Here is a 16,024-nt window from a genome sequence, read left to right as displayed (position 1 = left end):
GACAAATTGAATTGTATTGCGCTTTACAAATATTCCAAAACTAGTTGCAAACGTACAATGAATGAATGAAAACTGCTTATGTTTCAGTTTGCATCTTTTTTTTGTTTGTTTTTGAGCATCAGATGTTTCAGTTTTTGCATTCTCTAAATTTTTAAGCTTCACATTATTATTTTTCATAATTACATGATAAATATCAACCGCCTCTTTAACGAATTCAGATTCCTAAACGAACAAGGATTAATCCCAATATATATATGGAGATTAGAAAACATTATTTAGCACATATATATCTACATAATCCGTTGCCAAGACTCAACAAAAAGAAAAACAACCTACCTCACGTTTCTACTCTTTTAGATTCCCTCTGAAACCATGGCGGGCGGATACGGACCTCCGATCTATCCTCAAGCACAAACCTACCACAGCCAAGCCCGACACGGCGGCGAAGTAGGTTGCAGCATCTGTCGCTGCTTCTTAAACTGTCTCGGTTGCTGCGGCGGTTGCATCTTAAGCATCGTCTGCAACATCCTCATCGGTATAGCCGTTTGCCTCGGAGTCGTCGCTCTGATCCTCTGGTTCATACTCCGACCCAACGTCGTGAAGTTCCAAGTCACGGAAGCTAATTTGACGAGATTCGATCTCGAACCACATAGCAATAACCTCCGCTACAACCTCTCGTTGAGTTTCTCGGTTCGCAACCCTAATCAACGTCTCGGGATACATTACGATCGGTCAGAGGCGAGGGGTTATTACGGTGACCAGCGTTTCGCTGAGGTGGATATGAAGTCGTTTTATCAGGGACGTAAGAGTACGACGGAGATTGGGACGGAGTTGAACGGAGAGAGTTTGGTTTTGCTAGGTTCCGGTGGCCGGAAGGATCTCAGGGAGGATAGGAAGTCTGGGGTTTACAGGATCGACGTGAAGCTGAGGTTTAAGATCAGGTTTAAGTTTGGGTTTTTGAACTCGTGGGCCTTTAAGCCCAAGATTAAGTGTCATCTCAAGGTTCCGTTGGGTTCCTCTGGTTCCAAGGGAGGGTTCCAGTTTCATCCTACCAAGTGCCACGTTGACCTCTAAAACAATTTCAGCATTTGTTTTTCTACTTTTTTTTCTTTTTCTTCATATGTTTGTTTTTTTCCTTTTTAGTTTGCAGTTTCCAGTATATACAAGTTTTAGTTTAGCTGTGTTTCTTTACTATGACTATTCTACTTTTTTGTTGAGAAAATTACTACTTAGCTTTGATAGTTTTATTTGTATTCATTTGGCTTTGTCCTTTGCTTACTTCATATGTATCAAGATATTTCAAACAATCTTGGGTTAGTATCTTGGTGTTATATCTTCCAAGCAGTACTTACTTGATTTCATTGTTTTCCTTCTATAGTCCTTGTTATATTCACTAGAAAGTAGAAACATTGTCAGTAGTTAGACACATTGTATTGGGAAATTATCTCAGACTTTCCAAACCATAAGTTGAATACGTCTATCATCATGTGAACTACTATGCCATTGGTATTAGCTCAGACAAACCAACGCCAACAGGAATCTTTTTAGAAGTTAGTCAAAAGAAACATCAATGTCATTTGTTTCAGGTTGATGCGGTATCCTGAATAAACTAATTACATATCTTATATATTAAAACAAAACTCATGACTTCTTTCATGTGTGATTTTTTTAAAAATGGAATTTCACTAGAAATCACTTATCATCTTATATATTAAAACAGAAGTCACAACCTCGATTCATGTGTGATTTTTTTAAAAAAATAGACTCTCACTAGAAATCACTTATCATTCATTTATTACTAATAATATGGATTAATAATATATCATTCCTAATATAACATCGACTCCTAAAAACCCGGATTGGTTAACAAACTCACCTTGATTCATGTGTGATATTTTTATTTGGATCATCATTTAATTTTTTTATTAAATGTATTTCCTTAATGCTAATATATAATCTTTTAACTACTTAAATCATAATATAATTTGATATCTTTTAATTTAAAATATAAATATACATATTTAATTTTCTTAACAAATGTGTTGAAAAACAATATAACAATATCTTAATTATAAAAAATTGTATATAAATATTTTCACTAATTTTGTAATTAGTAATGAAATTAATGTTATTATACATTTATATATATATATATATATACTCAGTTATCTTTTATAAATTGAAAAAATTATATCAAATTTTACTATTTTATAGTTATATCTATCATTTAAAAATAAAATATTGTATTTAACTAAATATGATAAAATTATTTTAAAATGATAAATTAATATATTTTATTTTCGCAAACATTAAAAATTTATGCTAGAAATATAATATGTTGGTAGAACGGGTTAACATTAGTAAATTAGATTATTCATGTATAAAATTAACTTATCTTAAATTTTTTTTTTATATATATATAGTTATTATCTTAAATGAATAAACATAAAAAAATATTGATAAAGGAAATCTAGCGCTTTGAATTACGGATCAGGATCATAATAATTGAATAAAAAATAATTTTAAAATATATATAATAAAAAATACCAACTATATGTGATGATTTGAAATAATCAATTAACTTACAGCATGAAAACTATCAAATTGTTATATTTAAAATAATTATATATAAACATTTAAATATATAAGTAACTTTAAAAATATATTCTAATTATGTAAAATATATATAAACATGAAAATTAATACCCGCACGGTTGTGCGGATCTAAATCTAGTCTTATATATTAAAACAGAAGTCATGACTTCTTTGATATTTTAAAATGGATCATTCTTTAGAAAGTAAACTATCACTAATCATTAATCAATTCTAGTTAAATTACATTAATCATTAATCAATATATTAACTGGTTTAACCTATAACCAATGCCCGAGATGTAAAAAAAAAAATAGTTCACGGGATTCATATTTCCAGAGACGAAGATGTTGCCTTGGGATGGGAGGCAGATGGATTGAAGAAAAGCAATTTGAAATCCATTGATCAGGTAGAAGAAAAATTAAATTCTTCAATCAATGAAGATTTTAAAACAAAGGAATATCGAAACAGAGATAGGACTCTTTGTGTTCTGTAAATTTGGTTGAGAGATGAATTGAACCTTTAGAGCACATGAGTCTCTATTGCTGGATATTCAGCAGAGGCAGAGACAACAGCTTAGGGCTTCTATGATGACAGAGGAAGATGAAGAGGTATCTTTCTTCCTCGAGATGAGAGGCGTGAGAAAGAGCATGATAATCTCCTTCTCAACAATCATCATGAGTTGGAGACTCCACCAGGAAACATTTTTTTGTTTTTTTTTCTTTGATTCTAACTCGTGGAGACAATCATGATGTCTTCTGATTTGGTTATGGTTCTGGATGTTCAAAGTTTGAAACATCACCAATGTTCAATAGATCAAGTGATGGCCCAGCAGGGAAGGAAGACTACAAAAATGACAATGAATGGTAACTTCTTAGCCACAGTTTTTGTCAGCTAACATATTTACATGTTGAGGAGATAATTGACCCAAAAGCAACGTTTTCAAATGAGAAAGGAGATGTGAGTGAAGGTGGCGAGTTCCTGGAGCCACTGGAAAAAGCAAAGCTGTTCGTTGAAAATTTGGCTTACGATGCTAACAGCCAGACTTTAGCTATGCTCTTCGAGAAAGTCGGGACAGTCGGAGCATCTCTGGTTTGAAATAGTTATTGCAGTGTTCACAATTTTGTGGATTGAATCTATCTATATATGTTGACATTAGATGAAACTTTCATACTTTTGGTATATGTTTAGATAGTTGATGTTATTCTTACTTCTTACATTTATTTACTTCAAGAGATATATACAATATATATAGGGAAACCGACAAGAGTCGTGGGTTTGGATTTGTGACAATGAGTATAGTGAACGAAGTCTCTGCACAAAGGAACATAACCACAAGCAATTCACTATTTAAGTAAACCAATTCCAAAATAGTGTGGTTATAAATCAATAGACCAAAGTCAACTTACATGTATGGTAAACATTCGTTACTTTTTAACGGAAAAATAAATATTTTTGAAAATTTGATTTTGGAAAAATTTCAAAATTTTGGTATCGTAAAAAAATATCTTAGCTATAGAATTATGGTTTCAAAACTTTGCATATTTTATTTTAAAAGAATATTAACAAATAACTTTATTTAATATATGTAAATTAAAGTTTAATTCATTTAAAACAAAATATGTCAAATAATTTTAATATAAATATATTCGGAAAAGTTATTTAATTGTAAGAATATAAAAATCACTCATAAAATCAAGAATTCAAAGTTTAATTAATAAAAATGTTGGGCCACTACATTTATTTAAATTCCTTTATTTTTTCTACAACTAACTTAGTTATTATTAAATATACTCTAGCTAACATATTATTTTAATATTTTTAAAATAAAATATCTAAAAATATATTTTAAGTATCTTTTTAAGATTACATTTTAATAATACATTTTAATACATTTTCATTTTCATTTAAGTATCTTTATTTATTTAAAAATTTACTATTAAATAGTAAAATTCGTAGTTAATATTAAATATTATTATAAATGAATACTAATTTATTTTTTGTTTATAGAATAAGAAATAATAATTTCTACAAGTGTTTTCTATAATAATTTAATTGAAGTGGACTTTTATGAATTAGATTTAGTGTACGTTATTGAGTTAAAAATTTAAATCATACAAATAATCTGATTAACATATATGTATGACTAAATCTAAAATACAAGTATACCTTTAGTAAAATATCTAATTTAATGTTAAATTGAGAGTTAAGGTATTAATTAGTCTTCATGTTTTAATACAGAGTTACCACTGATAATTTGAAACAATAAATTATAAATATATAACTTTGATATTGTCATAAACAATTTAATATATTACTTACATTATCACCAAATAAATTATGATCTATATAAAAAATATCAAATTCTAAACTATGAAAATTGTGTCTTTATTAGCATATATGTATTATTATAAAAATTATCCAAATTGTATGCTTCACAATCAAATATACTTGAAAATGGTAAAGTTAAAAAAACTCCAAATTCCAAATGATTTATTTAGACTTAGTTGTTTAAACATCAATAACACATTTCATCAATGCCCATAATTTACGAACGATCAAAACATATGAATAGCCATAATTTTGAAGTGTAAAAAATAAAAAATAACACCCGCACAGTTGTGCGGATCAAGATCTAGTATTATATATTAAAATAGAAGCCATGACTTCTTTCATGTGTGATTTTTTTATTTGGACCATTTTCTAAGAACTATATTAATTTTTTTTCATATTTTAGTTAGAATATCTTCCAATATCTTTACTTTTTTATTTGAAATGCAACTCAATATTTCTAACAAAAATATAACAAAATCTTTGAAAGATCTTTTTTTTTTGTCATCTCTTTGAAAGATCTTTTTAGAAATGTTTTGAAAAATCCAAAAAATTAACATTTTAAATTATAATTATCCTAAAATATGATTAATTTTGATTAGGGCTGGGCAAATAAACCGAACCCAAAAATTCGAACCCAATCCGATCCGATAAAAATGAATCCAAACCGATCCGAACCCGACATAAATACCAAATGGATCTGGTTTTATGGTATTTTGGGTTATGGGTATTATCTGAACCGAACCCAGACCAAAATGAATATCCGATAGAACCCGAAATATTTAAAATCACAAAAAGAATTTCTACCACACATGATCTTAATTCCTAATATGTATCCAAAATACTTTAAATATTATTGAACTTCTAAAATAATTATCTATTATATGAAGGTTAATGGTTGAAGGTGGCGGTTGAAGCTTGAAATTTTTAGATTTTGGTTTTGTTTTCATTGAATAATGTTATAATTTCATGAGAACTTACTTTTTTTTTATGCTTTCATTTATTTGGTTTTCTTTCTATCAATATCTATGTTTACCTTTCTTATTTTTGAATCAATGTTACTTATGGTTTGACTATTAAAATAGATACAAATCATTTACTTAAAATCTGAAGAACCGATTTCACTTATGTTTTGGTTATAAAATAGGTATTAATCAGGTATTTTTAAACCGAAGAACCGATTTCACTTATGTTTTGGTTACCAAGTAGGTATTAATCAAATATTTTAAACCGAAGAACCGATTGGGACCCAAATCCAAAAGTACAATGGGTTATACCGGTTCTTTGAAGATTTACTAACCCCGACCTGAACCCGATAGAACCCGAACCGGTTCCGAACCGGACTTTCATATAACCCGAATGAGGCTGATTTTGATAAACCCGAAAAACCAAAATTCGAATGGATAAAACCGAAACCCAATTGGGACCCTGAATGCCTATGCCTAGTTTTGATGTAAAATGAAAATATTATAATTAAATAGTAAAAAATATAAATAAAAATCATAAATTCATTAAATGACAAATGAGTTATACTATTCTAAAATTTTGCTTAAAATTATACTACCGATATGAGCAAATAACACCATATACAATTTTTAAAAAACTTAACCACTCTTAAATATTTTTTAAACAAATAATTATTTTTAAATTTGACCCACTGAAAAATAAACTGTGCGGGTCGAAATCTAGTCATGCTTAGATATCTATAAGAAAGCGAATCCTATGACAAAGTAGACTCTATTTACAAACTTATGGTTTAAGTTATTAACTCCACTTAGAAGAAAGAACAAATAATAAGAGGAAACTGCATCGCCAAGATAAAAGAAAAGGTTAAAGGTAATTAACCAAATGACCCAATAGTGAACTGCCACGTATACAGGCAGAGCGTCACGGACCACGGTGATGATGTGGTGGGCTTAAAGTGACAGTCGTCATTATGACAGACCGCGTGGCATCACTATTTTCAGTTTTTCACCAAATGCCTCTTTTTCTGATCAATTAATCAAAATGGTCATCAAGTGTGGACCCTTATGATATGTCGAAACCGTCGACAAAGTTTTATACTTGGCATTAGGCTTTACGTTCGACTCCTTCACTTGATTTGGATTTTAGTTCAGCAATAATGTGATCGGTTTGGATATATCTTCAACAGACGTTGGTGATTACTTATCTTCAAGAATCTTTTTTTTAACACACTTATCTTCAAGAATCTAAGATTTCGTTTCAGTACGGTTAGTTAAGATTTTAGAGAATATGAGTTAAAGATTTTTTAGATTAACCGTTTTGAACTTTGGATTTATAATCTCTAACAAATTTTAAGCCAATTTTGAAATTTCGGTGTAAAGAATAACAATTCGGTGAGCAAAAAGTAACCAATCATGTTCTCTTATTACTAGGTTATCAACATTTTGGATTTTTTTATTTTTTTTAAGTAACAAACGTGACCAAAGCTTAAGCTATAAAATTTGATACATAGATAATGTCCATGGATAATGTGAGAAAATACTACTACTATTTATACTATTATTGTTGTTCATAGGAGATTGGTAGCTCTAACTCCGATGTATTAAGCACGAGGCTCTGTACGGTCCAAAACTCCAGCTGGATAGCATAACTACCCCTAGCACACTCTAACCTACGCCTCCCATACAAAGCGCACGCTAGCATGACGGTTATTCCATCGCCGGCCGGTTTTACTGTAAACCGGCGACGCTAATTTCAAATTTTTATAACAGAAACACGATTCACGAATTTTGAGTTTGAACGAACGAATCAACATGCAAGTGACGAAGATAATTATTCTAGAAGAAGACGATGAAGCAAAAAATCTAGAAGTCAGCTATTTTCCGGTGAGAAGTTCGGCGACGGGGGAGTGATTCCGACGCGGAGCTTTCCGTCTCTTTTAAGTTCCTTATGCTACTACGGATAGCCAGAGCGTCGGAACTGATCATTAACTTGGAGATTTCGCCATCTTCGTCGGAATCTAATGGAGGAAACAACAATAATTAGTGGGATACATTTCAAGTTTGAGACTGAGAGAATGAATCGAATCTGCAATGTACCTAGATGCTTTGAACGACGCATGAATCCGTTAAACTGAGCTAAATCTGAGAACATTTGAAAACCGATCAGAAAACAATTAAACACATTGAAGATCGTCTGATTCCGATTAGAGAAGGAACCTGATTGCGACGGAGCGTGAGAAGAGAGGTAGAGGATGATGAAACAAATAAGAGTGAGGACGGGGATGAAATGAACAAGCTTCTCTCCGTTCTGATGCGTCGACGATTGCAGCGATAACCGTCGGGGCTTAAAGTCCTTGGGCTCGTCATCATCGTAATTTGCAGTGGACGATGAGGAAGAAAGAGGAGGAGAGGAGAGTGACTCCTTGTGCTTTAAGTCATCGTGATCATGGATGTCATCCTTCCGTCCTCCGTAGCTATGAAGCTTCGAAGCTGATGAGTCTATTGAAAGCCTCTGCATCGCCGACAGAGAGAGAGAGAGAAAGGAAGGAGGTAGAGAGAGAAAATCTTAGTGAAGGTTAATATTGGTGAGTGAGTGAGAAGAGTAACTAACCAAATAAATAAAAAAGGGCATATGATTATCGAATTAATTAGGGAATAATTACTGTGATAACATTACATTATTTCTTTCTAACTCTAACTAACGCGGAGTTGTCGTATCTGCTACTGATTTACTCTGAAACAAATATTAAAGTTTTAAAAGTATATTTAGAAAATTTTAAATAACTCAATCAATAATTTTTATTTATCGCGATACAAATCAAACAGAAAATCTTAATTATCCTTATCCAAATACTTTTCGATGGTTATCCAAATTGTTTTTGATAATCCGGGCCAAAACGGTAAGAACAAGGCGTTTTACAGGGTTACATAAGCCCATCTTAGACAAGCCCACTAAAACTTATATCTTGTCAAACAAGGAAAATGGACGGTGAGGATTCCATGATCAAACAACCCGGCACTATAAACAAGAAAGACGATCTGTGATTGCGACGGGGAAAGAGACTGAAGTTCCTGGCGGCTATCGGAGGATGGTATAAAGGTATATTCGAATAAGTAGAGGAAGAAGAAAGGCTTTGAGAAGCAATGGTGTTGTGGGAGTTAGCTCTGGGAACAGCCTACTTCTTGGGACTCAGGCGGTCTTACCGGCTCGCATTGAAGACCCAGCGTCGTATTGTTAGCCCTAATCATCCAAGGATTCGACAATTTCTCCACAGGTAATGTTTCTTGCCAAAAGATTCGTCCTTCTTGTCGTTGTTTTTCTTTCCGAGGATTTCACGATTCCCGGTTTAGGAGTCGGTTTAGTAGTTGATTTGATTCTGGTGTTCAGAACCGGTCCTGAGATCATGAGAGTAGATAATGATATATTTAAACGAGTTTAATTAGGACTCGTGTTTTAACTTGGTTCTCTTCTGCCTACTCTCTTTTTATGCAGGAGGACTCATCAAATATTTGATGTGGCACTTAGGGTCCACAAGAGCATACAACAGAGAGACATGGAGATTGGTCGGAACCTTGGAAACTGGATTCTTAGAGGGCTCGACCGTATGAAGCCATCAGCTCAGGTTCTACGGCCAAAACAAATAGAGCCAACAAGCACAGGCAAGGCTGCGAAGAGGCTATTAGATTCAACACGTCTCAAACCGCATGCCAACGCGAAGACACCTCAGAGTAATGAAGTCGGTAGGAACTTGTTCTTGTCCTTGAGGAATCTCCGGCCCAAGTTTTCGCCGACTATCTCGATGATGATGAAGATCAAGCCGCCGAGACCCGTTGGAAGTTCCACTCAGTACAGGCCGTTCAGTGAATCCAGTTTTGTTAAACCCATCAACGCTGGACGCGGGTCTGATGGTTTTATCAGGAAGGACATTTTGCAATGGATGAGGCAGAGATGAAGTCGCCCACAATTCACCAGAGCTTTTCGGAACGTTCCAGCTGGTTCTCATGTTATAAGTTGCTGACGGATACCAAGAGCAATAACATAGAAACACTCCTTAAACTGTTCTTTGTAGTCTTTTAATAAGTGGTCGAATCTCTTGTAGAATCCATAACTTGTGACTAATTTTACTTGACCATTTGATCATGAAAACAAATACAAGTTTAGTTTCTGGTTTTCTCAACCTTGGGTTTATACTAACCACACCTGACCCGAAAAAACCGAGCACAAACTAAAATATCCAATATGCATAAATAAATATACCTGAACATCCATATCTACTCTACTTTTTTCGTTCATTCCTTCAACTTTCTCTCTTTACTAATCTTGTGACGAGCAAGTGCGTACAAGATTACAATTTAAGAGTATTTAAGGGAAACCAAACTGGTCCAATGATTTGCATTCAGCATAATTATGATGATCTCTCTAGTGAGTATTGTTTTTACAAGAAGCCTGCTTGCTATATATACCTCGTCAAATATTTCAGAGCTCAAGCAGAGAGCTTCCTTCTCTAGCAAGCACGAAAAGCCCACCGTCTCCTCTCGAAATCCTGAGATCCTTGTCGAGATAAGTGGTCAATAGCCAAGAGCTGCCACGGTTCCCTGGAAACGGAAGTTTGAGAGGTGGCTGACCAGAGATTGCCCGTGAAATGTTAGCTGCCACATCTTGCAAAGGGTTCAAAGATTGCTTCAGGAACGAGAGGTTAACCTCCTGCCCGAACACACCCACGCTCTCCGGCAGATCCACACTTGACTTGATCTCTGGTGGTTTCAGCGTACCTTCTTTGAAAGAAACCTAACATTACGAGAAAGGGATGATGAATATGACAACAACTACTAAACAAAGAAAAATGCGAATGGTTTTCAAGTTACCTCAATTCTTGAAGGGGTTCGAACTTCAAAAGAAGCAGTAGCACTGAAGGAGAAGTCTGCAAAGGGGCTGGAGAGAGTAGTGGAGTTGTCTATAGAGAGATTCTTTGTGTCTATAGACTGACTTATACTCTTCACTTTCAGCAAAGGTGTCGAACCCGCAGCTAGTAGAGGAAGCAACTCAGAGAAGGCAGTGTACCTGTTTCACAACCCGAAAGGATATACAAACCAACAGTGGCTTCAATCAAAGTTTCAACAATGTCTCATTCTCATTCAGAAACTATCCCAAATCTATTCACAGTAATAATCACTTGGCCTCAATCAAAGATTCAAAGTACGTTGTCGTAGATTCTCATTCGTAACGACTGCAACTTGCGACAAAATATTGTTTGTTCAGTGAAACGAACAACAACCGGACAGCAAAACGAACAACATGCAAACTGTGATCTGGTCGGGCGACAGAAAAAAACGAACAGCAATCTTGCAACTGGTCTCTAATGTCTCAATCTCATGCACAAAACTATCTCAAATCTGTTTCAGACACAATCTACGTTATCTACAACATCAAAACAAAGATCAAGATTCAGTTAAACTTACAGCAAAACCCAGTTGCCATCCAGGAGCTCCGGATTCTCAACCGGAGCCTGAGTGGGATTGAGAGCTTCCAACTGATTCACGATCTCCAAAACCTCCGCGCGGACTTCAGATCCAGCTCGGAACCCTAGTTCAGTTCCGTAGACCGTATCAGCCAAACACCTCTTCAGCTCCAAAGTCTTGTCGACTCCTTCATCACCACCACCTTCTCTTTCCTCCCACTCGTCCTCGTTCGTCGGAGGATCCGATTCCGCGAACCGGGTCACGGACTCCTCGGGTACGGGTTCGGATTTCTCCCCCCATTCGTCTGAAACAGCGGACGCAGCGTTATCCGGCTGAGATTCCGGTTCAGCCGGTTGCTCGCCCCATTCGTCTGTGATTGAATACCCACCTTCCGGTTCGGAGTCTGATTCGGAGGGCAGAGAAGATCGGATTTTGGAAAACCGGAGAGGCCTGGGAGGACGGTGGTGGGTTAGTGAGAAAGAGAGAGCATTAGGCTTTAGGGAGAGAGAAGGAGAGAAGGTCTTGCTAGGATTTGCGGAGAAAGGACGAGAGGTGGTTGTGGTGAAGAGCGTAGCCATGGGTGACGATCTCTGTGACTGTGTTCTTTCTCCTCTGCTTTGCGAACAAGATTACCTAAGTTTCACAAGTCCACACGATATTTGGATGACCCCACTCACAAATACGGAATAAAATAAAATAAAATAAATATACAGGCAATGATGTATCATAGGCTTCAAGGCTTGTGAAAAGCTTACTGGGTCCTTGACTCCTTGGTCCATTACATTAGGCTTAGTATCTTGATTCCAAAATGCGTACCCAACCGACCAAAGGTCAAATCTACGCATTTTAATTTAAACTATATTTCCCTTTCAAAACGCGAAATATTTTGTTGATAAAATTATTAATTCATTTGTTAATTCATAATAAAAATAAAAAATATATTTCTTCAACCTGTTTTCTATTTGATAAATATTTTGTATATTCGATAAAATAACTTTAAAAAACAATAATTATAAAAATGTGTACTCATTAATTGTTGGCTGATTAAGAAATTATCTTTTTTAAAAGATTTAAATATAATATAAAAATAATTGGAATTTACTATTTAGGATTTATGTAGATAAGTGTATATATTTAGGAGATTTATGTAAAATCGATTTAGAAAAGAATTACAGTTAATTAAAATTATATCAGATAAAACTTATTCAATTATATTTTTTTTTTACATTTTATAGTATTATCTAAATTTTGACCCGTATATACAACAAAAAATTTCCTCTAGCAAACAATCCCAATAAAATAAGTTTAATTTATTTTTCTGTACAGATAATAAATTTTTTTTTGACCTGCATATATATTAAACTCCATTTGATATTTAATTTGTTTGTGATTCTGGTAACCGAAGATTAAACCCCATTCTTTTATATATAACAAAATAATTATAGTTGGTTAGTATATTGTTTCAAAATTTGAAATTACATTATATTTGAATTTAAAGAGTTGTTTTGATATATGATGATGATTAAAAATATCATTTGTACATTATAGTTGAATTTTAAATAAACTAAAAAATTAGTACATTATCATTTAGTATATTATCACATGTACTCTGATGCACATGTAAATAATAAAAATTAGTATATTATTTTGTGACATATATTTCATAAGTTTTTGGTTAGAAATTAATTATATATGGTTAATATTCACGTCATTAGAAATTAATTATATAGTCAATATTTATGTCATTGAATCAAATAACGAAAGACAAAAACAGAAAAAGTAACATCTTATGTATTAAAACATAAGTCATGATTTCTTTCATGTATGATTTTTTAATTTGGACCATCATTTAGAAATCTTATTAAATGTATTTTATTAAGACTAATAATAAATATATTCTTTAAAATATTTTAACCATAATATCTTTTGATATCATTTCATTTTAAATATAAATATATTTATTTTAAAATTCTATCAAATCTGTTTTAAAAGATTTTTACAAGATCTTCATTTTCGGAATTATATTTAAATATTTTTACTAATTTCGAAATTAGTTTAAAATATTATTATACATTAATATATTCAGTTATCGTTTATAAAATGAAAAATAAATAAATTGTATCCTATTTTTATAGACCTTTGGACCCATCGCAATTGCCCATGTTGCCATGGGTTAGAGCCGGCTCTGAGAAGAAGATACAAATACATGCGAAAGTTTGAAACAATATATTCAATGGAAAAAATATACAGTAAATTTATTATGTTTTAAAAATTGATAGACACATATATATTATAATATATATTATTTCTGTGTATAGTAAACACTTTTACGTTTAATTTGATTTTATTAAATGTTTAGTTAGTTAATTTAGTTTAGGGGTTATGTTTAGGGTATAGACGACTAACATTTAAGTTATCTGGCGATTAGAAGACTTCTCTGAAAGTTTTCTAACTCCAACTAAAAATATTTTAGTTTCCCGGTAAAAATATTGAAGTTTTCTGGACAACTTACAAATAAGTCGTCTATGAATTCTTCTATTAGAAGACTTACTTGAAAGTCTTCTGAATCGAAAATATTTAACATTATTAGAATTCTTTTCTCTATATATAAAGAAAAATTTACACATTTTCTCTTCTCCTCTCAAATGGATGCAACAAAAATGTTATGTTCCCCATTCTAAAACTCTCCAACCTCTCTCTAATCTCTTTGCACTTATAAACACCAAACTTTATCTCAATTTATTGTTTTTGTTTCATGTCTTTCTCACTAGTTTAAGTTATCGTTTAAAATGAAAATAAATAAATTATATCCTATTTTATCAATTTATAGTCATGGTCATGTTAAAACACAATTATTATACTAAAATAAATATGATAAAATTATATTCAATTGATAAATTTATAAATTTTATTTTCATAAATATAAACTATTTATTTAAAATTATAATATGATGATAGAACGGCTTAAAATTAACAAACTATATAACACATATCTAAAAATTAACATATCTTAGACTTTTGTATATACAGTAATATATTATCTAAAATGTATAAGCATAAAAATATTGGTAAAAAGAAATCCAGTTTTGAAAGACGGGTCATAATTTAGCATAAATTAAATACAAAATATTTTTTTAAAATATATTTTTTCATGAATATATTAATTTGCTTAATAACTAAATGCAAGTACAATAATATAAATATATAATAAGAAGTGACAAATACATATGGTTTAAACAATTGATTAATTATAACATGTAAACTATAAAATTATTGTATTTGAAATAGTTATATAAATATTTAAGTAAATGATTAACGTTAAAAATATATACCACTTATGTTCTAAAACAATAATTTATGTATAGAAAAGTGAAAACAAACATCCGCGCGGTTGCGCGATTCAAAATCTAGTATATTATTAATAGACGTAGTGTTATGTGACATAAAAGATGTAATAGCTTTGTAACATATAACTATGTAATTTAAATGGTCCTAATAGTTTAACAACGTTTGGAATATTCTCTAAATAGATTTATTTTGTTGGCAGGTTTTAATTAATATGGTCACTAAAATTAAGGAGTGGTATGCCATGTAAATAACAAAAGAAATTAAAATTATCTTAAGAATCCAAATAAAGAAATGGCATAACAATCTATACATTTTTCATGTGTGATATTTTAAATGGACCATCACTTGAAAGTTGTTTACATTATTTTTTTTTTATATTTTCATAACAATATCCTAACAAGATATTTAATTCTCTTTTTTATTCCATCAAAATATTATTAGATATGAATAATTTCGAAAATATATTTATTCTATCAATATATAATTATAGTTGCATATAACCATTTATAATCTACTCAATAATAATAACATTTAATTATTCTAGAGTTAATACCTGCATATGATCTAATTAATAATATTAATATTTAATGTTAGAATTTCACCATGAAAATAATAAAATCAAATCAAATATCAAAATCCTAACACTATTGTATTTTCATAATAAGTGTTATTATTATTAATTATGTTATACATTATACATGTATCAACATTTATATAGATGTGGTTTTAACAAACATGTATTGATAAATATATAATATTTTTAATATATATATATATATATATATAAGTGATGAATTTTTCATGCGTGATTTTTTAATTTGGACCATTCTTTAAAATTTTATCAAATTTTACATGAATTAATTATAATATTTATCTTTTTAATTGAATACAATAATATTTTTTTTTAAGAAAGTTCTAAAAAAGTCTTTTGAAATATTTTCGGAATCAGTTTAAATTTTATATCCAAAAGTAATTAATTTTAATTTTAGTTATCATAAACTATAATTATAAATTAAAATTTATTTTAGTTTTGATTTATATATGAAAATTTAAAATATATAAAGTATTCAAATTATATATTCACTGATAATAACAATTTAAACTGATTAATTTCAAAAATAAAATTTACAAAGATTTTGTTAGAAATATTAATTTATATTTCAAATTAAAAGAAGATATTTTATTCAACTTAGTGTATTTCTCAAATATGATATTTACTACAAACATATTTTGAAGTACAATCTATTAGAGTTTTTTTTTAAAAGAAATTCTTTACAATATCTCAAAAAATATATTTTCTACTATATAGATCCAATTTAATTTGCTTT

General features: G+C 31.1%; 4 protein-coding genes across 4 annotated transcripts; 2 read left to right on the top strand and 2 right to left on the bottom strand.

The window, feature by feature from the left end:
- The first annotated feature begins 333 nt into the window (after positions 1-333).
- Positions 334-1,142, top strand: LOC106341251 (protein YLS9). Its single transcript, XM_013780055.1, has one exon. The coding sequence runs from the start codon at positions 373-375 to the stop codon at positions 1,072-1,074; it is 702 nt and encodes a 233-aa protein (XP_013635509.1). The 5' UTR covers positions 334-372; the 3' UTR covers positions 1,075-1,142.
- Positions 1,143-7,320: 6,178 nt separating this feature from the next.
- LOC106339454 lies at positions 7,321-8,486 on the bottom strand. Its single transcript, XM_013778266.1, has 3 exons — positions 8,106-8,486; positions 7,986-8,030; positions 7,321-7,906 (listed from the first exon to the last, which is right to left on the bottom strand). The coding sequence occupies exons 1-3, from the start codon at positions 8,404-8,406 to the stop codon at positions 7,752-7,754; spliced, it is 501 nt and encodes a 166-aa protein (XP_013633720.1). The 5' UTR covers positions 8,407-8,486; the 3' UTR covers positions 7,321-7,751.
- A 407-nt stretch (positions 8,487-8,893) lies between these two features.
- Positions 8,894-10,059, top strand: LOC106342580. Its single transcript, XM_013781554.1, has 2 exons — positions 8,894-9,163; positions 9,382-10,059. Exons 1-2 carry the CDS (start codon positions 9,033-9,035, stop codon positions 9,839-9,841), a joined length of 591 nt encoding a protein of 196 aa, XP_013637008.1. The 5' UTR covers positions 8,894-9,032; the 3' UTR covers positions 9,842-10,059.
- Positions 10,060-10,112: 53 nt separating this feature from the next.
- Positions 10,113-12,025, bottom strand: LOC106342579 (plastid lipid-associated protein 3, chloroplastic). Its single transcript, XM_013781552.1, has 3 exons — positions 11,349-12,025; positions 10,755-10,950; positions 10,113-10,677 (listed from the first exon to the last, which is right to left on the bottom strand). Exons 1-3 carry the CDS (start codon positions 11,924-11,926, stop codon positions 10,366-10,368), a joined length of 1,086 nt encoding a protein of 361 aa, XP_013637006.1. The 5' UTR covers positions 11,927-12,025; the 3' UTR covers positions 10,113-10,365.
- Positions 12,026-16,024: the final 3,999 nt, after the last annotated feature.

This window comes from Brassica oleracea, chromosome C4, assembly GCF_000695525.1.
Source record: "Brassica oleracea var. oleracea cultivar TO1000 chromosome C4, BOL, whole genome shotgun sequence".
NCBI classification, from domain to species: domain Eukaryota; kingdom Viridiplantae; phylum Streptophyta; class Magnoliopsida; order Brassicales; family Brassicaceae; genus Brassica; species Brassica oleracea.
Note: the sequence above shows the minus strand (reverse complement) of the source record. Positions and strands in the feature narration are given on the sequence as shown.